The sequence below is a fragment of the Mus caroli genome, unplaced genomic scaffold (genome assembly GCF_978045245.1).
Source record: "Mus caroli unplaced genomic scaffold, Mus_caroli_1 scaffold_15, whole genome shotgun sequence".
Taxonomy (NCBI): domain Eukaryota; kingdom Metazoa; phylum Chordata; class Mammalia; order Rodentia; family Muridae; genus Mus; species Mus caroli.
Window position 1 is genome coordinate 111,444,462 of NW_028227270.1, and position 26,894 is coordinate 111,471,355.

General features: G+C 41.5%; 1 protein-coding gene across 1 annotated transcript; it reads left to right on the forward strand.

Annotated features, from left to right (window-relative positions):
- The first annotated feature begins 1,616 nt into the window (after window positions 1-1,616).
- On the forward strand, window positions 1,617-25,364 carry Gtpbp4 (GTP binding protein 4). The gene is made up of 17 exons (XM_021179876.2): window positions 1,617-1,748; window positions 4,891-5,061; window positions 5,663-5,766; window positions 5,845-5,981; window positions 6,892-6,992; window positions 8,641-8,733; window positions 9,839-10,030; window positions 10,472-10,537; window positions 12,034-12,123; window positions 12,451-12,561; window positions 17,690-17,767; window positions 18,184-18,235; window positions 19,031-19,131; window positions 20,279-20,476; window positions 22,716-22,781; window positions 23,651-23,794; window positions 24,732-25,364. The coding sequence occupies exons 1-17, from the start codon at window positions 1,701-1,703 to the stop codon at window positions 24,882-24,884; spliced, it is 1,905 nt and encodes a 634-aa protein (XP_021035535.2). The 5' UTR covers window positions 1,617-1,700; the 3' UTR covers window positions 24,885-25,364.
- The last annotated feature ends 1,530 nt before the right edge of the window (window positions 25,365-26,894 follow it).

Genomic DNA, 26,894 nt, shown 5'->3' on the forward strand with positions numbered 1-26,894 from the left:
TACACTGTATATGTACAGATGGTTGTGAGCTTTGGGAATTGAATTTTTAGGACCTCTGCTTGCTCCAGTCCACCCAGCTTGCTGGGATCATTTCAGTTCACTCAGGTTTTTTTTTGTTTGTTTTCTGAGACAGGGTTTCTCTGTGTAGCCCTGGCTGTTCTGGAACTCACTCTGTAGACCAGGCTCAAACTCAGAAATCTACCTGTGTCTGCCTCCCAAGTGCTTGGATCAAAGGCGTGTGCCACCACTGCCCAGCCTCACTCAGTTCTTGCTTACTCCAGCCCAAAGATTTATTTATTATTATACATAAGTACACTGTAGCTGACTTCAAATGCACCAGAAGAGGGTGTCAGTTCTCATTACCGGTGGTTGTGAGCCACTATGTGGTTGCTGGGATTTGAACTCAGGAACTTCAGAAGAGCAGTTAGTGCTCTTACCCGCTGAGCCATCTCACCACTCCTTCCCAACAGCACAGAGAGATGCATTTAGTCAGAAAAGCAGAAAGTAAATGCTCTTGGGAAATACCCAATTTAACATATCTGGAGTCATGTAGAGTAGAAATTTCACTTCTGATTGAAATGTCTGATTGGAATTAAATAAAACACCAGGCTGAAAGCAGTTTGTATTAACAAAGTAATCCACACTGGGGCTGTGAAGCCACCCATCAGAAAGGAGACTTTGAGGAGAGGAAGAACCTTGAGGATTATCTAGTTAGGGAGAAACTCAGGAAGGTAAATTAGCAAAGAAGACTGCATTCTAGACATCAAGTACCAGAATGATGGATGCCACAGAAAAATAGGGAGAAAGGTTTGAAGAAGATGGCAACACCTGAGAAAGGGTCATTTAGTTAAAAGATAATCATGAGGCGAGAGTAGATGGATTAAGGTAAAGAAATGGGAGGCTTAATTAAACTGACAGGGAAAACGGAAGTGGGAAGGTTGGCTTCAATCCATGTAGGTCTGTACGGATCAGACTTTGTGTCCATGTCTGGTGCCTGGGTTCTGGGCAGCTGTGTGTGTGTGTGTGGGGGGGGGGGGTGCAGAGTTTTTTCACTGGCCCACGTCAGGTGAAGGTCGAGCACCTACAAACCACCTCGAGACGGCAAGGTCAGGAGAGGGAACTCGGGCCACCTGGAAGGATGCAGTCTCCTCCATTAACAGAAGCCCCGTCAACATAATTTACTCGAATAAATAACTTTCCACACTGCCAGACGACAGCCCTTCTTGCTCAGGGGACACCAAAGTGATGCAGGAGCCCCGCGCTGCGTCTTCCCGCTAGTCACTCGCCCTGGCCGCGGCGTCCCCAGAGGTGGCTGGAAACACCCTTTGGAGCCCCGAAGCCGGCTTGGGTGAGGGCAGTGTTTCCTGAGAGCCCCGCCAAGGTGGCCAGCGGGGAGTCTCCCTTTCACCCCGCAAGGTTATCTCTTCCACCTCTCAAGCCCAGCCGATCTCTACCGCGGCTCTTCCGGCCCACTTTTCTCTTGGCGGCGGACTTCCCGGCCGAGCGGGGACGCTGTGGGACTAGAAGCCTGTCGGGGCGGACGCGTGGGCCACGCCTCGCGGACATTCAGGAAATGACGTAACGCTTGAGTGCTGCCGCCAAAGTTGTGTCACGCCGGATAGCGGAAGTCCCGCCCACCTCCGCCGGCGGAAGTCCGGTCCTCCGCTCCTCCAGGTTTCCTCGTGCGTTCCACCGGCAGCATGGCGCATTACAACTTCAAGAAGATTACGGTGGTGCCGTCTGCCAAGGTAGGGGTGACAGAGGTCGTTTCCGCCTATCTCCATTTCCCCGACAAGTCGCCAGGGAGGGTCCAGGCCTGTATCCCCGAGACTGGGGGAGGGAGGACACCGTGCAGTCCCTCGGCCCTCAGTGCCGAGCTCCACTTGCTAAGCTTTGTCCTCGGGACCCTCGGAGATCAGTCCCACTCTCTGAAACCAGGCCCCTCTCCCGCTGTCCTTGGGTACCCTAAGCCCTAGAATCCCTCCAAGACATCAGGGCCGTTCCAGAGCCTATGATTCTTGTGTGGCCTGCCGACAGGACAAAGTGTCTGGGTGGTGGCCACAGAAAGGAGCTAGGTAGGAAGCCTGAATGGGGTCAGTGGTGAGCGTCGTGTGAGTACCCTCCCCTTTAAGTAGAATTTGATTCGTGATGTCACGGTCTAAAAAGATTTTAGGTAGCTGTCATTTTGTTGTTGGACTTAAAAGATGCAATTGGTTATAAGCACGCAAGTAGCCAGGCCCAAATTATGTAACGTAGCAAGATGCTTTCCTCCCAAATGTCGAGTATGAGGTAGGCTAAAGAACCTAAAAGGATACACTGGTTTCTCTGGTAAGCCATGGGCATTGAATTGCAGGATCAGTTAGGGGAACCAGGGTCACTATCATTAAATTGACCGCAGTGTGGGTATTTTCGACATCCCCCTTTCTGAATGAGCTTGCTTTGAAAACTTGTGTAAAGAACTAGTATTTTCTGGTGGGCGTGGTGGTGCACGCCTTTAGTCTCAGCACTAGGGAGGCAAAGGTAGGCGGATCTCTGAGAGACCCTGTCTCGAAAAGACAAAAACCATATGTTTCCACTAGTTGTTTTCCTTACACCTCTCTGTATTTCTCCTTTCTTCCTCTCTCTGATATCCATTCTGATACGTTTCTCACGCGTTTGTAGTAATTGGAAAGAAACTACATGTAGGAATCACATTTTGCTTTAGCCCACAAGACTGTCTCCACTACTTCTCAAGTGCATGTTGAAGGAACTCGTACACTTTTTATTTCACTGGAAATAGAGTTCATTGGGTCAAAGGAACTTTGTTGATATAATTGACCTAGGAAAGGCAGCCTTCGTTTCTGTTGCCTTGAAGGAGGTCTGTTTGCAGATGAGTGATGGGAAGGAAGCCTTTGGTGGTTGGAAATAAAAACTCAATCTGAAGAGTATGGGGTGCTTTTGTAAAGTGTGTGCCAAGTTCTGTATATAGAAACACATAGACTAGTCTGCGTCTTTTAAGAATCATATTCTGGGGGCTGTCGAGATGGCTCAGTGGTTTAGGAGCGCCGGCTGCTCTTCCGAAGGTCTCAAGTTCAAATCCCAGCAACCACACGGTGGCTCACAATCATCCTTAACGAAATCTGATGCCCTTTTCTGGAGTATCTGAGGACAGCTACAGTGTACTTACATATAATAAATAAATAAATAAATCTTTAAAAAAAAGATTTTCTGAAGGAATAACTGAATGTGTTTATACCCACTGCAATATGATGGAGAAGTGTGAACTCCAGTTGGCCCTCTGTATGAGTTCAAATCCAGAGTCAACCAACACAGATTAAAAACACTATTTGAAAATTGCATCTATATTTAATGTACATAGACTTTATTTTCTCTTTTTTGTTTGTTTGCTTTCTTTTTGGCTGCCTTGGCTGTCCTAGAACTCATGCATTTCTGCCTCTAGGATTAGGGTTAAAGGCGTGAGCCACCATGCACACAGATTTTTTTAAAGGAATATTCCCTAATATAGTTACAGCTATTTACCGTATATGACAAATATATGTGGATTCTTCTACACACAAGTACTGTGCCATTTTATAAAGTGAACTCAAATATCTCTCTGTTTTGGAGGGCTTGGGCAGAGGGAACCCTGACTATAAACTCCTGTAAATATCAGGAATTTGGGATAACATAAGAATGTAGTGAGAACTGTGTTAGTGTATGCCTTTAATCCCATTACTGAGGAGGCAAAGGCAGGAGATCTCTGTGAGTTTGAGGCTAGCCTCGTGTACAGAGCAAGTTCCAGGACAGCCAAAGCTACACACAGAGAAACCCTGTTTAGAAAAATAAAAACAAAGAATATACTGATAACTGGGTGAGTTTGGAGAAACTTTTCAGTGGGCAGCTTTTAAGAGATATGAGGACCATGGAAAGGAGCAGAGTAGAAGAGCAGCAGGCCTGCGTATCCATGCTCTCCGTGATCTGGCAGACTGTGTTGTGATTACCTGCTTGCCTTTGGTTTTGTTTCGTTGGATCTTGGTGTCTTCTTCACTGTTTTGTCTTCAGCATTGTGTTCATTCTATCCTTTATTATAGAAAATGATCAATATTGTTCAATTAATGGAAGTGGGAAAGTAGAACAGCTTTCTATGGTTGGGTAAAAGTGAATAAGTACGAATATCTCAAGTCCTCAAATAGTCTACTCAGCATACCCAGGAAATTTTAGATGATGAGTTTTAGATTTTTCATTTTATACCCCTTTAAAATCAAAGCTACAAAGTCCTTGAAATTGAAGAGCTGGCTCTTTTTCTTCTGATTTATTCTTGAGTTTATTTGAAAGTTAAAATAGCATTAAAAACATGGGGTAAAATATATTTCAGCAACCATTAGCAAGGCCTCTCTCCCACCCCAGGCATATTTTTATTGGAAGAGTGACAAGGAAGGGGCCTCCTCCATCAGTTGGAAGTATTCACAGGTTTTTCAGCCATTCCAAATTCAGGTCCTGGGGTGGCTGGACACATGGAGCATGCTCCCATTATCAGGGATGGGGCTGGGTCTTTGTGAGGCGCAGCCTAGTTGATCTTGGTGTCATACTTGGTGTAGGGGCTGAGTGAGTGAGGGCATAAATAATGCAAGGCTCTGACACTTAGAGACACTACCAGCACTGTCCCTTTTAGTCAGGCATTCTTCAGGAGGGTTGGGATTCTCCCAACTATCTTAGTCTTGGTGGTGGGTAGCAAGTTTTCATAAAGGCCAGAAACTATAAAGATGAGCCAAGTTGTATATAAAACAGTTGATTTTTGAAAAAAGTAAATTTTGTAGTTTAAACCATGTACTACTGGATTAATGTTTTAAGAAAGTTATAAGCAAATAGTCCATGTTTGAATTTTATCTTAATTATTTTCTTTAATTATAGGACTTTATTGACCTGACATTATCCAAGACTCAACGAAAGACTCCAACGGTTATTCATAAACATTATCAAATTCATCGAATTCGACATTTTTATATGAGAAAAGTCAAGTTTACTCAACAGAATTACCATGACAGACTGTCGCAGATTCTGTCGGATTTCCCCAAATTGGATGTAAGTGACAAGAATGGTCATAACATACGAGACTACCGAGAGCCATATTAGCCAGATGGATGTATTTGTTAGAGAAGAGATGAAATAACTGATCTCCTGTGAACATTAGCAAAGTGGTTTAGAGAGCCCATGGCCCTCTCCAAGCTCCACCCCCTCGGGCAGGCGGCGTGGAACCTAGTGTCTGTGGGGAGAACTGGGTCCTAAGTAGTTCTGTCACTGTAGTAGGATAGAGGTTAGTGTGACTACCAGTGACTGCTTGTTTCCTTAGGGGTGGCGTGACAGGGTCTTTGGCCAGGAGACGGGGGGGTCTGGGGATCCGAGCTGCAGGTGTGAAGAGGGGAGAGGGAGCTGCTTCTCGAGTGGTTTTTTTTTTTTTTTTTTTTTTTTTTGGTTTGTTTGTTTTTTGTTTTTCGAGACAGGGTTTCTCTGTGTAGCCCTGGCTGTCCTGGAACTCACTTTGTAGACCATGCTGGCCTCAAACTCAGAAATCTGCCTGACTCTGCGTCCCGAGTGCTGGGATTAAAGGCGTGCGCCACCACGCCCAGCTTCTCTAGTGTTTCTTATACGGAGTGACGTTGTACATTTCATTTTTTCATTATAGGATATCCATCCATTTTACGCTGACTTAATGAATATTCTCTATGACAAGGATCACTACAAGTTGGCTCTAGGTCAAATAAATATTGCCAAAAACTTGGTGGACAAGTAAGGTATTTTCTTACTATATATCTTATGTTATTACCAAAAAATACAAACCCTTAGATTATTTTCTCTTTTTCTAAGTGTTGCTAAAGATTATGTGCGTCTTATGAAATATGGTGATTCTCTGTACCGATGCAAGCAGCTGAAGCGTGCGGCCCTCGGACGAATGTGTACTATTATCAAGAGACAGAGGCAGAGCTTGGAGTATCTGGAACAAGGTAGTTGTCATACAGTAAAAAAAAGTTTTACTGTGCTTTTTCATGTTTGGGACTTTTTTTTTTAGTTTTCATTTTTTGGAAGTTCAGTAGATGCATGTTCTTAATATTTAGTAAGTAAAACATAAATCTGAAAACACTTTTATTTAATAGGAAATTTCCGAGTTAGAGCTGGTAATTGGACCTTGTGCTAACCCCTAAGCCCTACAAATATTTTGTTGGGCATTGTGCTCTTTCCCCTGAAAGTGTTTGCTACAGATCTGTGGGGTTCTCACGATAGCTCAGTGGCACATGCTAGAGCTGTGCTGGTGTTTCAGATGAGACAACTAAGTGGACATACTTAGATCACAGCATGCATACTTGAAAATACACTGTGGACCAATTATCCGTCCGTAATCATCTTTCCCAAACATGGTTCTTAGTCTCACTTGACTTAAAGCAACTGAGATGTAGATTGGTAGATAAGTACATGACTCTTGGTGTAGCCATATTTGGAAAATACTCTGTGTTGTGTGTTCATGTATATGTTGTCAGTTTCCTTACATCCCTCATTTTCTCCATCACTTTTGCAATTACAAAAGTGTGGTCCAGCTACTCGTGAAGCTAAGGTAGGAGGATTACAAGTTCAAGACCTGCCTGAGAAAGATCGAATGCACAGTCTGTTATAGTGAGACTTTGTCTCAAAGTAAAAATGTGTTGGGGATACAGCTCAGTGATGCAGCGCGTTCCTAGCAGGATGCGGCTCTAAGGTCAACAATCAGTGTGCTCCTATTGCCCCCCTAAAAAGCTACAGTGAGGAATTTGTGCCATCTAAGGTTATTAAAATAGCTATGAGCTTAGAGTATAATGGCATAGAAAGTAAAATTTCAAGCCAATCTTAAATTCTCAATTTTTAACTTAAAACTCTTTACAGTACGTCAACATTTATCCCGCTTGCCAACCATTGATCCAAATACAAGGACTCTGCTTTTGTGTGGGTATCCAAATGTTGGGAAATCCAGCTTCATCAACAAGGTTGGTGCTTTTTTTGTTTTATTGTTTTGTTTTGTTTTTTATTTGTAGACAAAGCAGCACACTGGTTAACTGAATTCCCTTTGTGGGATTTAGAATGTGCTTGGGAATACTCATTAATAGAGCTGGCCCTGTCTTCAGGATCCTGAAGCTGAAGCGTCCACCATCCTTTGGAGGGTTTCACTCGGTGTCTGAATCTAGATTTAAGTAGTGATTGCCAAGACCACTCAGCTTGATTGTTGTGTGCCATACAGTTTCTCAGGAGCTGAGACGTCTCAGTTAATTTTTGTTAACAGCTGGAGAGCGTGTATCATGGTAGTGTTGTGTCAGTGTATTTTCAAGTATGCATGCTGTGATCTAAGTATGTCCACTTAGTTGTCTCATCTGAAACACCAGCACAGCACATCACTCTGGGAATGCGCTTATGCCTGGTGGCACTCACTGAGCTGGAGTTTCTGAGCCTGGAGCTACTTGGGTGATTGGTTATCTATCGTAGTGATTGTGTCAACTTTCATGTGAGCTAGCTGTTCTTTGTAGTAGAATTAGTCTCTCTCTCTCTCCCTCTCTCCCCCTTCCTCCCTCCTTCCCTCCCCCCCCACCCCCCCGCACTGTTTTTTTTTTTTTTTTTCTGAGACAGGATCTTGTTATGTAGCCTAGGCTGACCTCTTGCCTGTGTCTTCATGTCTTCAGAGTTCAGGGCTGTGTCTCTCTCTACTTGAGTAGAATTATTAAGCTTTGGTTTAAGTAAAAGTGATTTGCTACTTCTGGACATATTAGGGCTTAACCAGTGTCAGAACATTTGTACATGTGTTCATGAGTGTGTGTGTGTGTGTGTGTGTGTGTGAGAGAGAGAGAGAGAGAGAGAGAGAGAGAGAGAGAGAGAGAGAGAGATGAAGGTCAGAGAACAACTTGCAGGAGTTGGTTCTCTCCAACTATATGGTTCTAGGAAATTGAACTCAGTCATCAGGCTTGGTGCCAGGCACCTTTACCTACTGAGCTACCTTGTTGGCTCAGTAGGTTTTAGTTCTGCTCACACATTGCCCGGACTTGGTAGCAAACAATGCTCTCAGGGATCCTAATTGAAGTTTCAGATGCTTGTTGGCTTGCTCTGAACCTGCTGTAACCTTGCTGTGCTCTGAGGGATGATACAGTTTGCCACGTGTAGCCTTTTGGATTATGGTTTAAACTAGTTTAGCAAGATGGAAATTTCAGTAACATGAACTGCATATCAAATCAAATTTTGAAGAACAGAATGGTTAGTGAGCCCACAGTGCAAGGGAAGAGGAGCCAGGCATTTGCCAAAGTGGGTAATATCTTCTATGCAGTTTACTCCTGTACAATTCCTTGAGATTTTATTTTCTACCAAACAGTAGGGTGTGTGTGTGTGTGTGTGTGTGTTTGAATCCAGGGCCTCACCCATACTAAGCAGGGCTATCCCCGTCCTTTTTGTTTTGAGCCTGTCTTTCCAGGTTGCCCTGATTGACTGTGAGCCTGTTACCTTCCTGCATCAGCAGCCTGTATAGCTGCGGCATCAGCAGCGTTGTTGTGTCTTGGTAAAGTCAGGATGCCATGCTTAGGTTGTTTGGGTGAAGTTGTGGTATGGAACTCTTGTGACTGTGAAAATATTGGTTTTGGTTTTGTTTTCTTCAAGGTGACAAGAGCAGATGTGGATGTTCAGCCCTATGCATTTACCACCAAATCTCTGTTTGTTGGGCACATGGATTATAAGTATCTGCGCTGGCAGGTGAGAGAGAGAGTCTTGTCTGCACACAGAACAGACGCCTGGGTTTTGGTTTTAATAGACTTGAATGATTTCTTTTCTTGTTTTTTGGTTTTTCAAGACAGGGTTTCTCTGTGTAGTCCTGGCTGTCCTGGAACTCACTCTGTAGACCAGGCTGGCCTCGAACTCAGAAATCCGCCTGCCTCTGCCTCCCGAGTGCCGGGATTAAAGGTGTGCGCCAGCACGCCTGGCAAACTTGAATGATTTCTAAAGAGCTGAAGCATATCTCCATCCTGGAGAGCACTTAGTATATACAGCCAGTGGTTAGCAGCATCCTCTAGGGATAATTCTGAGGTAGAGGGATGGTTTCTCTGGTCTCACTAAGGACTGGAAATCTCTCCATTACCATAAGGAGAACTGGCCTGAGCATTGGAGATGCATGATAACAGACCACATTCATGTAACAGAGAGGAAGCTGTCAGCTGCGGTTTGGATTTCTGCATTAGTTCTGCAGGGGTGATTTCATTTACTTACTGATGCTTCTAATGAATAAAATCTCTGTGTTATTTGAAGCTCTGTACTAGAAATGGCATTTACATTGAATAGCATAGACCAACCTAGTTTACAATCAAATTTAACTTTAAAATGATGAAGCCATTAGGAGTTGGGAGAGTTTTTCATTCTAGTTTTCTGTTTTTTGATAGACATGTTTAAAAAAAAAAAGGCTCAGTTCTCCCATGGCCAGTATCTCTTTAGGGGGCTCTTCAGGGTTTCCTTAGATCCCTGCATGTATTTTGAGACAGACAGGGTCTCACTCTAGCCAGGGTGACCTTAGCTCCCTGCAGAGGTCATTCTAGTCTTAACTCATGGCAGTCCTAGTTTTGCTTCCTTGGTCCGGATTACAGGTGTGAACCACCATGCCAAGCTCCTGGATTGGGTTTTTGTCTTATAAAGAATATGTACTTTTTTCTTGTTCCTTTGTCTATTTTATTGTGGGCAGTTTTCAATGTCGTATTTTACTCGCTAGTTTTGTTAGAACTGGTTTGGATGTATGAGAGTGACTCTGGGACTAGCCAAGACATTTTTGAGTGAGTGTTCTTTACTTTGGTTAATGAAGCTTGGTTGTTAGGTTGTAGATACCCCAGGGATTTTGGATCATCCTTTGGAGGATCGGAACACCATTGAGATGCAGGCCATCACAGCCCTGGCCCACCTCCGAGCTGCAGTTCTGTATGTGATGGATCTGTCTGAGCAGTGTGGACATGGGTTAAAGGAGCAGGTAGAACTCTTCCAGAATATCAGACCTCTGTTTATCAACAAGGTAAGTGTGCTAACTAATACTTTAATTTACAAGCTAGTACCTTCTTACTCATAGTTAACGGGTTCTAAGACCACGGAAACCATAGATGGTATTGAGTGTTCTATGTTCCTTGACCACAGATGTTAGTGAAGTGACAGTTGATGTGATAACTTACATAACCCAAGTGGCTGGCTGCCTGGTAGCACATACAGTAGTGAGCCAGACTGGTTTGTGTCCTGGTTGGAATGCAGCACTAAGACAAGACTTTACTGCACTGCTCAGGACAGGACACCATTTAAATTTACATGTTGTTTATTTATAGAACTTTCCACTTTATATTTTATAGCAATAGTTGATTTCAGCTTGGGTAAATGAAATTGCAGAAAGCAAATGCATGGACAAGGAGAGGGGCCTACATTATTCTGTAGTGTAAAAGTAATAACTTCTGTTCTTTCTTGCTAGCCTCTTATTGTTGTAGCAAACAAATGTGATGTGAAGAGAATAGCTGAACTTTCTGAAGAAGATCAGGTAAATCACTGATACATTAATTACCTATACTTTCTTTTAAAAATAGCTTTGAGTCCTTAGACCATCATTTAGAAAGATTTTTAGGGCTTCCAGCACAGGTTTTTATTCTGGAACTAAGATGATCCTCAGGGGTTTCCTGGCAGGACATTGAACCTGAAGTGCAGTTTCCTGATTCTGGCTCTGGGTCCAGTCAGTAGAAACGCCGGGTTTGAGGGGTTGCTACACTGACCTGTTGGGAAATATGCTTCCCTAGGAAAGGACTGCTTTTAAATTGGTACCCAAGGAGAAGCCAGGTACCTTGAGGTGTGCTTTTATCTTTTTCAGGCCTTAGCAAATGTTCTAGGGAAGTATTTCCCACAGGTTTCTCTTTAGAATGAGTGTAATTATGGCTTACTTGATTATACAAAGGAATCTGTAGCTAAGTAAGGTTGACAAGTGAGTAAAGAGAACCCCTTCTAAGCTTTTAGAAGATGGTCTATTCAGAGCTATGAGCATGTTACAGTGTCTGTCAGCATTATTCATGAGGTAGGCAGCATTGGGAGTCATTCATTTTCAAACAGTTTAACCCTCTTAGACAGTTTTCAGGATAAATGCTTTGAGAGACATGTACTTGTGCAGTGCTCTCACTGTGGGCCCTGAGTTCTCCTCACGTTTACCTTGTAGCTAGTCAGAAACTAATACCCTTGGGCCCACAGACTCCTGATCCATACCCCTGGGGTATGGCAGCAGTATAAATATGCACAGGTGTAATGCACACTGGCTTCTGAAACCAGTACACTAGCGTGAAAGTGCTGTCTGGATTTATCTGTCATATTTAAACCAAGGTGGAAGGCTCCTGAGTAGGAGAGACTTCTGTTTATGGGAAAGATCAGCTTGTCTTAAGTTGTCTTCTTAGGGTAGAACACGGCAAGTTTTGGTTTTGTTTGGTTGCTTATTTATTTAAAGACAGGTCTAGTGGCTGGAGAGATGGCTCAGTGGTTAAGAGCACTGACTGCTCTTCTGAAGGTCCTGAGTTCAAATCCCAGCAACTATATGGTGGCTCACAACCATCCACAATGAGATCTGATAACCTCTTCTGGAGTGTCTGAAGACAGCTACAGTGTACTTACATATAGTAAATAAATAAATCTTTTAAAAAATGTTTACCTTTAAAAAAAAATAAAGATAGGTCTAATATAGGCTAGGATGGCCTTGAACTCTTTTTTTTTTTTTTTCCGAGACAGGGTTTCTCTGTGTACCCTGGCTGCCCTGGAACTCACTTTGTAGACCAGGCTGACCTCGAACTCAGAAATCCACCTGGCTTGCTGTTCCACTTATTTTTTTATTGAATTTATTTAATTAACTTAAAGCTGTTATTCAGGAATTAAAAGCCAGTCATAGCTATTGAGCAAATAGTGTTTGCAGCTTGCATTTGCAAAGTATACTTTGTTCTCTGGGAAACTGGAAAACAAGAATGCACGTTTAGCTTCTTTTTTTTTTTTTTTTCCTCTTCCTAGAAAATATTTCTAGACTTGCAGGCTGAAGGATTCCCTGTCATTGAGACCAGTACCCTGACTGAGGAAGGTGTCATTCAAGTTAAAACAGAGGTTGGTGCTTTCTTAACTCGGTCAGGGCCAGTGTTTTTGTTTTAGAAAGGTCAGTTGTGGTGGGAAAGTTTTCATTTTAGGAATTACTAACACTGGAAATGATTTAGGTGGGGTTTTTTGTTTGTTTCGTTTTGTTTTGTTTTCCTTGAATAGGATTAGTTGTTTAAATTGCTAGTGTCCTATGGGGAACCTAGTTACCTTCTGAAAGAAAATATGTAGGAAGTCAACCTGTGGATGAGTGGAGGACTGGATTCTTCCTTGTAATGTGAGGCTGGGGACTGGAGTCGATTGGCTTTGTTTGTGACTGTTGTTTTTGTGCTTTCTTAGGCTTGTGACAGGCTTTTGGCTCACCGAGTAGAAACAAAAATGAAAGGAAATAAGGTGAATGAGGTTCTGAACAGATTGCATTTAGCTGTGCCAAACAAGAGAGATGATAAGGTAAGATGGCGCTTTGCAGGATTCAGTTTTGTGTTGCTATGATTGGCCAGTGGCTGTTTGCCACGGGTCTTTTCCTGGTGTTGTAGATTGTTACACGTGTACACAAATTCACATGTAGGTTTCACTTTTCATTCATGGTAAAGTCACGTGTGCTTGTGGGAAGTGAAGCTCAAGTGTGTGAGCTGAAATAAGGACGAGGTCTGTGCACCCACTTCTCCATATCAGCGTCTGGTGCCAGTGACTTGTTGTTTGTCCCTTAGAAGTGGCTTGGGTGTAATTATCACACATCCCCATCCCCCTATTTTTTAAATTGAGCCAATGAAAGTTTATTTTTTATGTTTTTATTTTTGCCATTATAAGCAGTCTATATCTTTATATATGTGTTACTATAAGTAAATCTGTATTTCAGAATATAAGTTCCTAAAGTTGTTTTTTTTTTTTTTTTTTATTATTAGGTAATTTCCTCAATTACATTTCCAATGCTATCCAAAAAGTCCCCTATACACTCCCCCCCCCCCCCCGGTCCCCCACCCACCCACCCCCACCCCTTGGCCCTGGCATTCCCCTGTACTGGGGCATATAAAGTTGGCAAGTCCAATGGGCCTCTCTTTCCAGTGATGGCCTACTAGGCCATCTTTTGATACTAAAGTTTTTTTTCTTTATCACTTTTTTTCCTTGCCCACTTTGTAAATATGTACACAGTGTGCATTCCTGGTGTCTGTGGAGGCCACGAGAGGGCATCCGATCCCCCCAAACTGAACTTGTAGTTAGTGGTGAGCCACTTGAGACATCCTCTGCAGGAACAACACATTTTCTTTCCTTTTCTTTTTTTCAGTATGTATTAGGCAGTTTATTTGTTTTGACATTTCTCGTTTTCTTTCTTTTTCTTATTTTTTTTATTATTTAAATGTATTTTATACATCAAACATTAATAATGAGTATTTTGAGAATGAAATAATGCTAAAAATTTGTTCAACTTGCATATTCATATCCCTTCACACCCTAAAAATATCATTAATGAGTAATTAATACTATCCATAACTGAGGATCCTATATCTAATGTTGAATATTAAATTATTTCAAAACTTATAAAATTTTTTTTGGGAATTAAGCATAGTAAAAGATCATAAAATAATAAAAATGAATCATTTAGAAATATATTCAAAGCATGGCATGGTGGCGCATGCCTTTAATCCCAGCACTCGGGAGGCAGAGGCAGGCGGATTTCTGAGTTCGAGGTCAGCCTGGTCTACAGAGTGAGTTCCAGGACAGCCAGGGCTATACAGAGAAACCCTGTCTCGAAAAACAAGCAAACAAAACAACAACAACAAAAAAGAAATATATTCAAAAGCCCTCATGATACCATCTGACCCAGTAAGAGAGTATTTAAAGCACATTATATGTTTGTGTACATTGTCTAACAGTTTACTTAAAAAAGATTATCAGTGTTTCTAGGAGAGAAATTATTTTATCAGTAAGTATATTTTAAATTTTTTAAAATGGCAAAAACTCTTTGACATTAAACATTTAAGAAAATGCTAATTTCAAGCACAGGGAGAAAAATATCAATATTTCCATGTTTGTAGAACATAAATTTAATACTTTCAATTGTTAATATTCAACAAACAGAATAGTTATTTTAAAATATGTTTCGTTGTTATGTCTCCCTTTTCATTTCTGATTTTGCTAATTTGGATACTGTCTCTGCCCTCTGGTTAGTCTGACTAAGGGTTTATCTATCTTGTTGATTTTCTCAAACAACCAGCTCCTGGTTTTGTTGATTCTTTGTATAGTTATTTTTGTTTCTGTTTGGTTTGATTATTTCTTGCCATCTACTCCTCTTGGGTGTATTTGCTTCTTTTTGTTCTAGAGCTTTTAGGTGTGCTGTCAAGCTGCTAGTGTAAGCTCTCTCCAGTTTCTTCTTCTTTTAAGTATAGAATAGAGTTTATTCAGGGCATGGGGAGGGGAGTTAAGAGGATAGTAGAGGCAGAGAAAGGCAGAGAGAGGGAAAGAGTAGAGAAGTAGAGGCTGGCCAAGACCACATGGAGAGAGGGGGGAGGGAATGGGGAGAGAGGGAGCAAGAGGGAGAGAGAGGCAAGAAAGCAAGAGGCCAGAGAGAGGTAAGAGCCTCTCTTCAGCTTCTTTTTGGAGGCACTCAGAGCTATGGGTTTTCATCGTATCACTGCTTTCCTTGTGTCCCATAAGTTTTGGTATGATGGGCCTTCATTTACATTAAGTTCTAAACAGCCTTTAACTTCTTTCTTTATTTCTTCCTTGACCAAGTCATCATTGAGTAGAGAGTTGCTCAGCTTCCATGTGTATGTGTGCTTTCCATTGTTTTTGTTGGTATCTAAGACCAACCTTAGTCCTTGGTGATACGATAGGGTGCATGGGATTATTTCAATCTTCTTGTATCCGTTGAGGTCTGTTTTGGAGAAGGAACCATGAGGTGCTGAGAAAAGGGTATATTCTTTTGCTTTAGGATGAAATGTTTTATAAATATCTGTTAGATCCATTTGGTTCATAACTTCTGTTAGTTTCACTGTGTCTTTGTTTCTGTTTCCATGATCTGTCCATTGCTGAGAGTGGGGTGTTGATGTCTCCCACTATTATTGTGTGCTTTGAGCTTTAATAAAGTTTCTTTTATGAATGTGGGTGCCCTTGCATTTGGAGCATAGATGTTCAGAATTGAGAGTTCATCTTGGTATATTTTTCCTTTGACCAGTATGAAGTGTCCTTCCTTATCTTTTTTGATAACTTTTGGTTGAGAGTTGATTTTATTCAAATATTAGAATGGCTACTCCAGCTTGTTTCTTGGGATCATTTGCTTGGAAAATTGTTTTCCAGCCTTTTACTCTGAGGTAGTGTCTGCTTTTATCACTGAGGTGCATTTCCTGTATGCAGCAAAATGCTGGGTCCTGTTTATGTATCCAGTCTGTTAGTCTGTGTCTTTTTTTGGGGAATTGAGTCCATTGATGTTAAGAGATATTAAAAACCAGTGATTGTTAATTCCTGTTATTTTTGTTGTTAGAGGTAGAATTATGTTTGCGTGGCTATCTTCTTTTGAGTTTGTTGAAAGATTACTTTCTTGCTTTTTCTAGGGTGTAAGTTTCCCTCCTTGTGTTGATGTTTTCCATCTATTATCCTTTGTAGGGCTGGATTTATGGAAAGATATTGTGTAAATTTAGTTTTGTCATGGAATATCTTGGTTTCTCCATCTATGGTAATTGAGAGTTTTGCTGGCATTTGTTTTCTCTTAAGGGTCTATATGACATCTCCCCAAGATCTTCTAGTTTTCATAGTCTCTGGTGAGAAGTCTGGTGTAATTCTGATAGGTCTGCTTTTATATGTTACTTGATCTTTTTCCCTTACTGCTTTTAAAATTCTTTGTTTAGTGCATTTGGTGTTTTGATTATTATGTGATCTGGTCCAATTTATCTGGAGTTCTGTAGGCTTCTTGTATGGTGATGGGCATCTCTTTTTTTAGGTTAGGGAAGTTTTCTTCTATAATTTTGTTGAAGATATTTATTGGCCCTTTGAGTTGGGAATCTTTACTCTCTTCCATGCCTTATTGTCCTTAGGTTTGGTCTTCTCATTGTATCCTGGATTTCCTGGATGTTTTGGGTTAGGATCTTTTTGCATTTTGTATTTTCTTTGACTGTTGTGTCAATGTTTTCTATGGTATCTTCTGCACCTCTTCTATCTTTTGTATTCTGTTGGTGATGCTTGCGTCTATGACTCTGGATCTCTTTCCTAGGTTTTCTAACTTCAGGGTTGTCTCACTTTGTAATTTCTTTATTGTTTCTATTTCCATTTTTAGATCTTGTATGGTTTTGTTCATTTCCTCGACCTGTTTGTGTTTTCCTGTAATTCTTTAAGGGATTTTTGTGTTTCCTCTTTAAGGGCTTCTAGTTGTTACCTGTGTTCTCCTGCATTTCTTTAAGGGAATTATTTATGTCCTTCTTAAAGTCCTCTATTAGCATCATGAGAAGTGATTTTTAGATCTGAATCTTGCTTTTTTGGTGTGATTGTGTATCCAGGACTTAGTATAGTGGGAGAATTCTGTTCTGATGATGCCAAGTAACCTTGGTTTCTGTTGCTTATGTTCTTGTGCTTGCTTCCTGCCATCTAATTATCTCTAGTGTTACCTGCCCTCTCTATATGGACTGAATGGAGCCTGTCCTTCCTGGGATTCTGGGATTCTGGGATCCTGAAATCCTGGGTGTGTCAGAGCTCCTGAGAGTCAAGCTGCCTCTGGGATCCTGGGATCCTGTGGACCTGGGCTTGTTAGAGCACCTAGGAGTGGAGCTTTTTCTGGGAGTTGTGCGACTGGCTGTGGAATTCTCGCCCAAGGTCTGCTCAGGGCACCGGCCCAGACTGGAAGGAACACAACAACACATTTTCTTAAACACGGAATTCTCTCTCCAGCCCCTCCTTATTTTGTTGTTCTTAAACATCTCAATAAGATACACATTTTCAGAACACTAACATCAATTCTTCTCTCGTAGTTATTAGATTTTTTTTTCTACAGAGAACTGGCAACATTCATTTCTAAAATACTTGAGTGTAATTTTCCTCTGTATTTTCATGCTTTTGTTTCTGTTTGCTTTCATTTCTCTTCTGAAAATGTTTTGTGTGTGCTGAATTTATTTCTCCCTGAGGGAGGTGTGGTTTATTTATGAATTTATTTTTCCCTGAGGGAGGTGTGGTTTATTTATGAATTTATTTTTCCCTGAGGGAGGTGTGGTTTATTACTTGTGGGCCCCATATCATGGGGTTGTCATTGGTCTCAACTAGTTAATGAATTTAATGCTGTTGAATTTTAGACATACCTAGGTTTATGTCTGTTTCTCATTCTACTATTTTCCTGTGTATTTTTCTTACATGTTTTAGGATAATTTTTATTCTTTTCCAAATGAACTTTAGAATCAATTTGGGGGGTTGTCTTGTCTCTCTTGCCCACTCTGGCTCCAAAACTCAAGTCCCCAGAATACATTTTATTTTAGTTGGTTTGGGTTGTTTTATGTCTCACTTGCAAATTGCCTTTGTTTTTTTTTGTGTTTGGTTCCTTTAATTTTCTCTCATACTTGGGAAGGCATTTCATATACTTTAAACAATGTCTTCTTAGGAGAGACCCCCTTTCATCCCAGAAGGAGTGATAGCTCGAAGGAAGAGAATGGAGATTGAAGAGCCCAAGAAGAAGAGGGTAGGCTACTGGACCTCTTTGGGTTTCTTATGAAAAGGGATAGAAGACCTGCCTGTGCACCAAAAAAGTAATGCTGGGTGGTGGGTATATAACAGAGGACAGGGCTTTAGCCACAGGAAGTGGACTTGATTCAGGAGATGCAAACTGAGTGTACCCAGGGTTGGGGGTTGGGCTCTCCAAGATTCAGGGACATAGTAGTGAATTCTTAACATACTCTTGAATGAAGCTTTTCATTCAGTTGATGTTATATTGCAGTGAACAAAGTCCATGAGGTACATAGTCCACTAGGTAGGCAAGAACAGTCTTCCTGATAGGCATAGATGCATAAAGGGTCAGAGACTGTTTCATCGGTAAGGAGGTTGCAAAGCATTTGGGGACATAAAAGCTAAAACAAATTTTTGGGGATTTTCTTGCAGGAGCGAGATCTTGAGCTGGAAATGGGAGATGATTACATTTTGGATCTTCAGAGTAAGTAAGGTGTTTTGTAATGTCAGTTGTATGAAAAGTGCTTCAGAAAAGACAGGAACCCAGTGAAAGTCTCCCAGTGAGTTGATTGGTTTATAAGCTTTTGCTTTTTTCTTTAAAGATTTATTTTTTTATTTATATGAGTCCACTGCCGCTCTCTCAGACACACCAGAAGAGAGGATTGGATTCCATTACAGATGGCTGTGAGCCACCATGTGGTTGCTGGGAATTGAACTCAGGACCTCTGCAAGAGCAGTCAGTTCTCTTAACTGCCAAGCCATCTCTCCAGCCCCCAAGTTTTTACTTTTTTGAAGATTAGAAGTTTCAGACTTGAGGCCCTTGGTCTTGTGAAGATTATATGCCCCAGTACATGGGGAATGCCAGGGCCAGGAAGCAGTGGGTGGGTTGGGGAGCAGGGCGGGGGTGGGGGTGGGGGGGTGGAGGGGTATAGCGGACATTTGGAGAGGAAACTAGGAAAGGGCATAGCATTTGAAATGTAAATGAAGAAAATATCTAATTAAAAAAAAGTTGCAGACTTACAGAGCTATATAAAATGTCTTCCATATTATTTCCTGTTGTTTCAGATGAAAGGATTATTATTATTATTATTGCAGTATTTGGGAGTTAAGACACATGAGTCCAAGTCATTCTTATTAAGTTAAGCGATGTTGAGCACAGCTTTTTTGTTAGACTATAAAGTGATGTTACTTGGTACCCAGAATATCATTTTGATGGCATAGTACTTGAAGATACTAGAAAGTACCATAAACATAACTCCTTTTTCCTTTTCAATATTAGAATACTGGGACCTAATGAATTCATCTGAGAAATATGATAAGATACCAGAAATTTGGGAAGGCCACAATGTTGCTGATTATATTGATCCTGCTATCATGAAGGTCTGCAATGCTTTTTAAATTACCTTCCTCATTTTGACATGACCAGAAAATGCAAACACAACTTGAGCTTTTACTCCTTGTTGTCCTTTGCTCAGTGCCCTCAGAAATCCTTCCACCCTGCTCTCGGCTCTCTTGAGATGTCACTTCTCTATTCTGATGACACTGTTCTCTAGTTCTCCTGGGTTCTTTCTGTGTGGTCCTGTTGGTGCCCAGCCTTCCTCACTGAGCTGCAGAGGCTTTGTTATTTTGCTTGTGTTGATGCTCCAGTGTGGAGACCCTGTCACTGGCTCTGTCCTCTCTCTGTAGCCACTATCAATATTTTGAGTCTTCTCAGACCTCCTCCTGCAGTCTTTTGCTAGCTTAGCAAGTGATGTCGAATTACCAAGAAAATTCCGTCCACGGGGTCTGAGGTCTGATTTCCAGATTTCTCCCTCTCGCTGACCTTTTTATGTTTTGGATCCTTCTAATCTGGAAGGGGGTTTACCTCGGAGGGCCCTACTTTTTCTTAGACACATTCTCCTAGAGAGCTGTCCCATCGCCAACCTTTCTCCTGCTGTGGTGCCTGTCCCTGGCTTGCTTTTTCACTGCATGTCAGTGTTTGCATATTTATCTTCTCATTTATTTATCTGTGTGTATTTATCTATGTTTGTGCATGTGTGGATGGTGTGTGTGTGTGTGTGTGTGTGTGTGTGTGTGTGTGTGTGTGCTGGGGAATCAACCCAGGATCTTGTGCTTGTTAGGCTTTGTCACTTGGTTGCATCCCCAACCTATATGTGTAAAGTTGCATTTTGTAACCAGTGTAGTTGTGTTTAGTGTGCTATTTGAGAGGACGAATGGGGGTTTGTACACATTTATTTTGTGTATCTGCTGGGAACACTAGGGAATGAGGGAAGAGTTCCCTACATCTTTTATCTTTAAAGATGAAATGGAATTGGCAAAAATAGTGCATATAGTGTTCATGCTGTCTCTTTGGCCTTCATATATCCCCTTTTCCATGAGATTAACTCTATACAAGTGGGGTCCACTTGTGACTAGACCATACAATATTCTGATATTTTCAGGTACTTAAGGAAACATCATTTCTATAAATATGTTGCTACACTTCCGTGCAAGTTTTTCTTTGTGAATTTTGTGATTCTTTTTAAAGAAATTAGAAGAGTTGGAAAAGGAAGAAGAGCTAAGAACAGCTGCTGGGGAGTATGACAGTGACTCTGAGAGTGAAGATGAGGAAATGATGGAAATCCGACAGCTGGCAAAGCAAATTAGAGAAAAGAAGAAGTTGAAAATTCTACAGTCCAAAGAAAAGAATACACAGGGACCCAGGATGCCCCGAACTGCCAAGAAGGTCAGTCTTGAGCATTGCAGAGGCAGGGCCCACGCTTGCATGTTGGATCCTGTGTAACCCCCCTGAGTGACAGGCTTCCATACCTGGGCACACCCTGAGATTCTCAGGGGCACTGACTTAGCAGGGTCTTTGCTTGGGGCTGTTAGACTCTGACAGGTGCATCATCTTTGTTACAGACTGAGTCATTGCTGCAGTGATGAGTTAGAACTAAACTTGATGGTGTTTGAGGATGTTTGTTAGTTGTTAAAAAAGGTCTCATTCAGTCCAGGCTAGCCTTGAGCCTCTAGCCAAGGAGTTCCTGACTCCTCCTGCTCCATAGGTACCGGGATTACAGCTGTGTGCTATTATGGCTGCTGCTAACATTTTTATATTACTTAATTTTTCTATTGTTTGAGACTTCTAGATCCACAAGGCAGTTTATCAGTCCCTGTTACTGGTGAGGATAGGGAGGTGTTGAGTGGATCAGAAGACATCAAAATTCTGTGCACTTGTTGGCTTTGTATTGGGATATCATTGAGTCTTCTGTTCTTGTCTGAATGACAAGTTAGGCCCGTGTCAGAGCACTACCTCCAGAGCCTTCCTGAAAGTTGAGGTAAGGGAGCGGCGGGTTCCCAAAAGACAACATACCGGGCAGTTAAAATATAATGGGAGGGGGAGGAAAGGGATTTGGCATTGTAGATTCCACAGTGGGTATTCCTGGTTTGAAAATTCTATTTTTGTGTGATTGGGTGGCTGCTAATATTTACAGACATGTTGTTTCTCCTGCTGCTTAGTTGTCTCTGAGAAGAGAGTCTGGTTCATTGAGTCTGTCTTACCTCAACTGTAGTGCCGTCTCTAGCCTATGCAGCCACTCTCTTTTATCCCCAGAACGTTAACAGTCTTACCATGGCTTCTATGTAGCAAATACACTGTTTGTTTTCATGGGATTTAATTGAACTGTCCAGAAACTGAAGTTAACTCAACTGGAAAGAAAGCGTTTTGTTGTAGGTAGTAGTAGATCATTGTAAAAGGTGTACTTTGAAGACCCAGAGCAAGAACAAACTCAGGTTTTCTTGCTGTGTGCTGACAACATGGATCCTTTATTTGATCCCAGGGTAGGTGGGTGGGTGGATGAAATCTCCATCATCAAGCCATCAGTGAACCCTGCAACAGACTCTGCCAGATATCCCCTAAGTTAATTCCCTTCTCACGCCATCTACCTGAAGGTAACATCAAAACCGAGAAGCTGCAAGTTCCCTTGCACCAGAGTAGCCCCATTTGAGACGTCAGTCATGAGTCTGGGCCTCTAGAGCTCGACTCTCCAGTTACAGAGAATGATTTCCCTGATCCTGTCTTGAGTATGATTAATTTACTAGACTACCTCACAAATTGGGGAAACATTCTCTTTTGTTGGTTACATTTGCCAGTTTACTATAAAGTGTATTTTAAAATTTAAAAGATAAGGCAGTGCAGTGCTGAATAGGAGGCAATCTGAAGGAACCTTCCCGTCCTGGGGCATGCTGCCCTCTTAACACGTGGTTGGGTGTGTTTCTCACTTTCAACCTCTGTTATTTTAGGTTTTTATTAAAGCTTTTTGCATAAACAAACTTGGATCCTGCAGTGTAGAAGTGTGATGGGCAAGAGTCTAATCTAATGCTAACAGACTACCACCACGGTCTGCTTATCCTCTTGGGTCTTTCTCTGCTACACACCTCTGCTCCTCTGAAACAGGGTCTTAGAGCAGGGTAATCAGAGCTGGCAGCTCCCAGACAGAAAGGTGGGGGAAGGTACATGTTTAAGTTCTGTCATCTGCCTTGGAGAAGAGAATGTATATAATATTACATGTATTGGTACAATTTTGTAGCCTGTTTTTCCATAGAGACATAATTGGTGCAGTTACTATTCCTTAGGAAGAAAAAGGAGCATGTGAAAGGGGGACAGAGATAAGAAAAACAAACTGAGAGACGGACTGACTGACTGAAGTGCCATAGTTCGTGAAGACTTTCCTTTACCTCGGGCAGCTTCTGGAATGAAGGAGTAAAGTCCAACCATTGTATTCCTTTCTGTCCCAGTGTCTGAGGAAAGGATAAGGGCTGTGAACACTAGGATACAGGAACAGGGGCAAACATGTGTCTACTACCTACTCATTTATCCATCCATCACAGTATCACCTGGATATTTTCCCTCTCTTTTTTCTTTTAAAATTAAGTTTCAACAGACATTTTACTTAAAATAAATTATTTTCCCTCCCTTCCTTCAGGTTCAGCGGGCAGATTTAGAGAATGAGATGCGTAGTCTTGGTGTGGACATGGATGATAAAAACAATGTAAGTCTGGAGGGCAGCGTGGTTTCACATGATCTGTTCTTTTGTTGTTTTGAGACATTGTCTTGCTGTGTTGCCCAACCCGCCTTCAAACTCAGTATTTCCCTGCCTCTAGTTCTCTAGTGCTGGTAGTCAGGCATGTGCTACCAAACCCTACCCAGAGGCAGGTGTTGCTTAATGATGTAGATACCTACTGAGAAATTTGTCACTAGGAGATTCTATTAATGTAAATGGCATAGCATGCACATGATGTACATAAATGTAGATGGTAAGCATGTCTACTACTACCTCAAGTATTTGGAGTGGGAGGTTAAAACATCAACATTGACCATTGTCGTTGCCGCTCATGATTGGTGATAACCAGTAGAGAACATTAGCACACAGGATGTGCAAGAGCTATGGCTCGAGAGCACCATCTCACTCACTACCAGCATGGGTGCTGAGCTGGACGTTCCTGAAACCTCAGGAGGGACAGTACCTTTGACCCTTAACCCCTGGCTTCAAACTAGACCCTCACTCTGCTAGTAAGTCGCAAAAGGACTTCCAGAGTCTTTCACTTGTGTGATAATGGTTCTTAAGATCTTGGCTGTCGGGCTGGTGAAATGGCTCAGTGAGTAAGAGCACCCGACTGTTCTTCCGAAGGTCCGAAGTTCAAATCCCAGCAACCACATGGTGGCTCACAACCACCCATAATGAGATCTGATGCCCTCTTCTGGTGTGTCTGAAGACAGCTATAGTGTACTTACATATAATAAATAAATAAATCTTTTTTAAAAAAAAAAAAAAAAAAAAAAAAAAAAAGATCTTGGCTGTCTTCTCTTCTTGTTGGACAAATTTTAATTGTTACCAAGAGCACTGTTTGTGTGTTTCAGGCCCACTATGCAGTCCAGGCAAGAAGATCTCGGAGTGTCACTAGGAAAAGAAAACGAGAAGAATCTGTTCCACCCTCTTCCATAGCCCGGAGTCGCAGTTGTTCTAGAACTCCACGTGATGTTTCTGGTCTTCGGGATGTCAAGGTTTGCTTCTTTGATCTGGGGCAAATAAAAATAAGAACCTTTAGGGGTGTTTACTTTATAGAACCTCCAGCAAGCACAAGCCATTACTTGAGCAGGGTTGTGATTAAGAGATTAGCTGTTCACTCCACCTTCCACTTTGTAGCGTCCTTTGGAGAGGAACTTGGACCAGAAGCAGTTGGATGCCCTGGATAGGTGTTCTGTCTGGCAAACCATTATGAAACCCTTAACCTGGAGGATAGACAGAGACATGACCTCATAAAGTATGGATAGTCTAGGCTTTCTCCTGTAAGGAAGTAGCTGGGAGAAAATAGTTCATTTATGTCATTAGGGAAATTGTTTCCCCTTCAAGTTGGTAGCTTGTCACTATGGTATTATTTGTAATGTCCTTTTGGAAGTGCGGTAGGTATTTAAAATCTCACTGAAATTTCTTTTTAAGAAAAAACTTTTTTGTTTTTAAATTTTAGTATTTTGAAAAGTCAAATATAAGAGAAAACCTTTGTAAACTGGTAGGCTTTCTAATGGAAGCCTGAAGTTCTCATTTCAGATGTCATTTTCATCTGGAAGTCTTGGAAGTGAGTGTTGAGTTGAGGCAGTGTTTTCCTATGAATCCCAGGCTGGCTGAGAGTCCAGACAGGTTGCTTCCATGTTCAGCTGGGATTACAAGTGTGCACTATGGAACTATGGGTTTTAATACTGGCATTGACATGAGTCAGATGTGGCATGTGCTCTCATGGTCCTGAGTTTCAGTATGTTACTCTGAAAGCCTGATCCAAGGTTTCCTCAGATAGTCATGGAGTTCCTGCAGATAGTGTGGTGGTCTGAGAGAGTGGTGACTGAGACAACGGGGTTGACATACTGGCTTTGGTAAAATGGTTCCCAGGGAGTTATGGTGCAGGACAGAAATGTGGTTTTCATTAATGTGTCTTCTCCTGCATAGATGGTGAAGAAAGCCAAGACTATGATGAAGAAAGCTCAGAAGAAGATGAATCGCTTGGGGAAGAAAGGGGAAGCTGATAGGCATGTGTTTGATATGAAGCCCAAGCACTTGCTGTCTGGGAAGAGGAAAGCTGGTAAAAAGGACAGGAGATAATGTCCTCTTCAGTTGGAACAGTTTAAATAGACTCTTGGTTATTTTGGGTGTGGTATGGTGTGCTATAGAATTTGGAATCACCATTTGTTAACCAAAAGAAACAGTGGGAATGACTTGTAAATGCTTGCTGCTTTGCTGGAAACTGGTAAAGCCTACTAAGTGTGCAGTGCTGTGGTCACTGCGCAGTTTGGGTTTTTACGTCCAGTGCGTTCCGTACTTGATGAGCTTTCAGCATTTTACAGAAAAGACGGAGGCAGCATGGGTGGAGGAAAACTGTTTTGTAGTGGGACTTTTGTCACCCAGAGTACCTATTTTTGTTAAGAAAATATCCCTGCTGGGAGGTCTAGGCAGAAGGCTCTCCTCCTTGCATTTAGGGTTTATCAGAGCTTAAACTACTCTTAAATTATTTTCTAAACCTGTAGTACAATGTATCATTGTAACTTCAACCATTTCATCCAAAATAAACACCCAGCAAAAACATAGTTGATGACTTACCTTTTGTTTGATTTAATTGCAAGACACTTGATGGCCAAAAAGGGTGGTGGTGGCAGGGAATAGGACGTTGCTTTTTTGTTCTTAGAATAAAAAATAAAGGAAGTAAGTGCCTGGGGTATAGGCTCAAAACCAAAAAGAAAAAAGAAAAAGAAAATGTCTTCTTTCATAAACAATTGCTGAATTAAGATTGATGTCCTGGAAAGTACAAAAACATTTATAAGAGGGATCCCGGTGTACCTGGAACTACAGCCCTGTCCTCAGATTAGAAGATAATCTTCAAACTGTCAGTGCTTCCTGTTAGGCTACAGCTTCTGACCTTTATCAGAATCCAGCGACTTACCAACGGATTACGTACTCTATCCTAACATTCTTTGGACTCTATTGAGACTTCTTTTTTAAATTGGCTTTCTAATGTGTTTTAGTTCTCTGATGAAGTTTGATGTCTTGATTTTTTTTTTTTTTAATGTCTAGATGATTAAAGTCTATAATCATTGGTATGCCTAGTAACTTAATTAAATCATAGAATTAGTCATGTAACATTTGAAGTTCTAGACAAAGCTTTTTTCTTAATGGAACTTGTATTTATTTAAATTTCTGAGACACTAGTGAGAAAGGGTAGAGAGACTGGAAAAATTAATGGGAGGAGGAAAACAAGGCTTAGCTAGAGTTTGTATTTCCCGATGGCAGAAATCAGGAAAATTCAACACAAATTATGAAACCAAGATTGTTGACATACATAATCCTGGCTTTTCTAAAGACATCTCAAAACAGTGCTGTTCAATACAAGGGACTTACGCATATTTAGGAACAGAATGTTTGTGACCTTGAGCTGAACTGTGTTAGGGGTCTGTTCTCATTGCTGTTAGAAATAGGAAGAGGTGGCTGTGAATGCTGGCTTGGTAGGTAGGCTACCTTTCTGCCTACCAGGTCCTTCAGCAGTGCTGGTTACCAGCAGGAGAAGCTGGGATGCTGTGAAGATTCAGCAGCATCCCCTCTAGAGAGACACTAAATCATCTTTAACAAGGAAAATGTTAGAGGACTCATTCTGATTGTAAGCATATACAACAAAGTAATAGTAATAGCATTGTGATACTGTCATAAAGAGAGCCATACAGATTGTTGGAACAAAGTAGACAACTCAGAAATAGTTGTATTAAAAAATGGACTGGAACTAACAGTGGGGAAAGGACTCTTTCTCCAGCAGCCATTTTGGGAAATGTTAACATATATGGTCAAAAGTTGGACTCGACTCTACACCCCACTAGATACATACATTTTTAAAAGCCTAAGTATAAGACCCCTAAAACGACAACATTTTAAAGAAAATGATAAAGCCATCATAACATTGGATTTGACAATTTCTTGGCTGTGACATCAGAGTTATGGGCAGGAAAGGAGAAAGTACATAAACAGGACTAGATTAGAATTCTGTAGGAGACTGCCTACAGAATGGGAGAGCAGGTTTGCAAGTGTGAGTAATACATGGTTTGTAAATTCAACAGTGACCAAAAGTCG

Coding starts and splice junctions, on each gene's coding strand:
- Gtpbp4 (XM_021179876.2), top strand. CDS start 1,701: ATGGCGCATTACAACTTCAAGAAGATTACGGTGGTGCCGTCTGCCAAG. Junction 1,749..4,890: donor CGGTGGTGCCGTCTGCCAAG/GTAGGGGTGACA, acceptor CTTTAATTATAG/GACTTTATTGACCTGACATT. Junction 5,767..5,844: donor GCCAAAAACTTGGTGGACAA/GTAAGGTATTTT, acceptor TCTTTTTCTAAG/TGTTGCTAAAGATTATGTGC.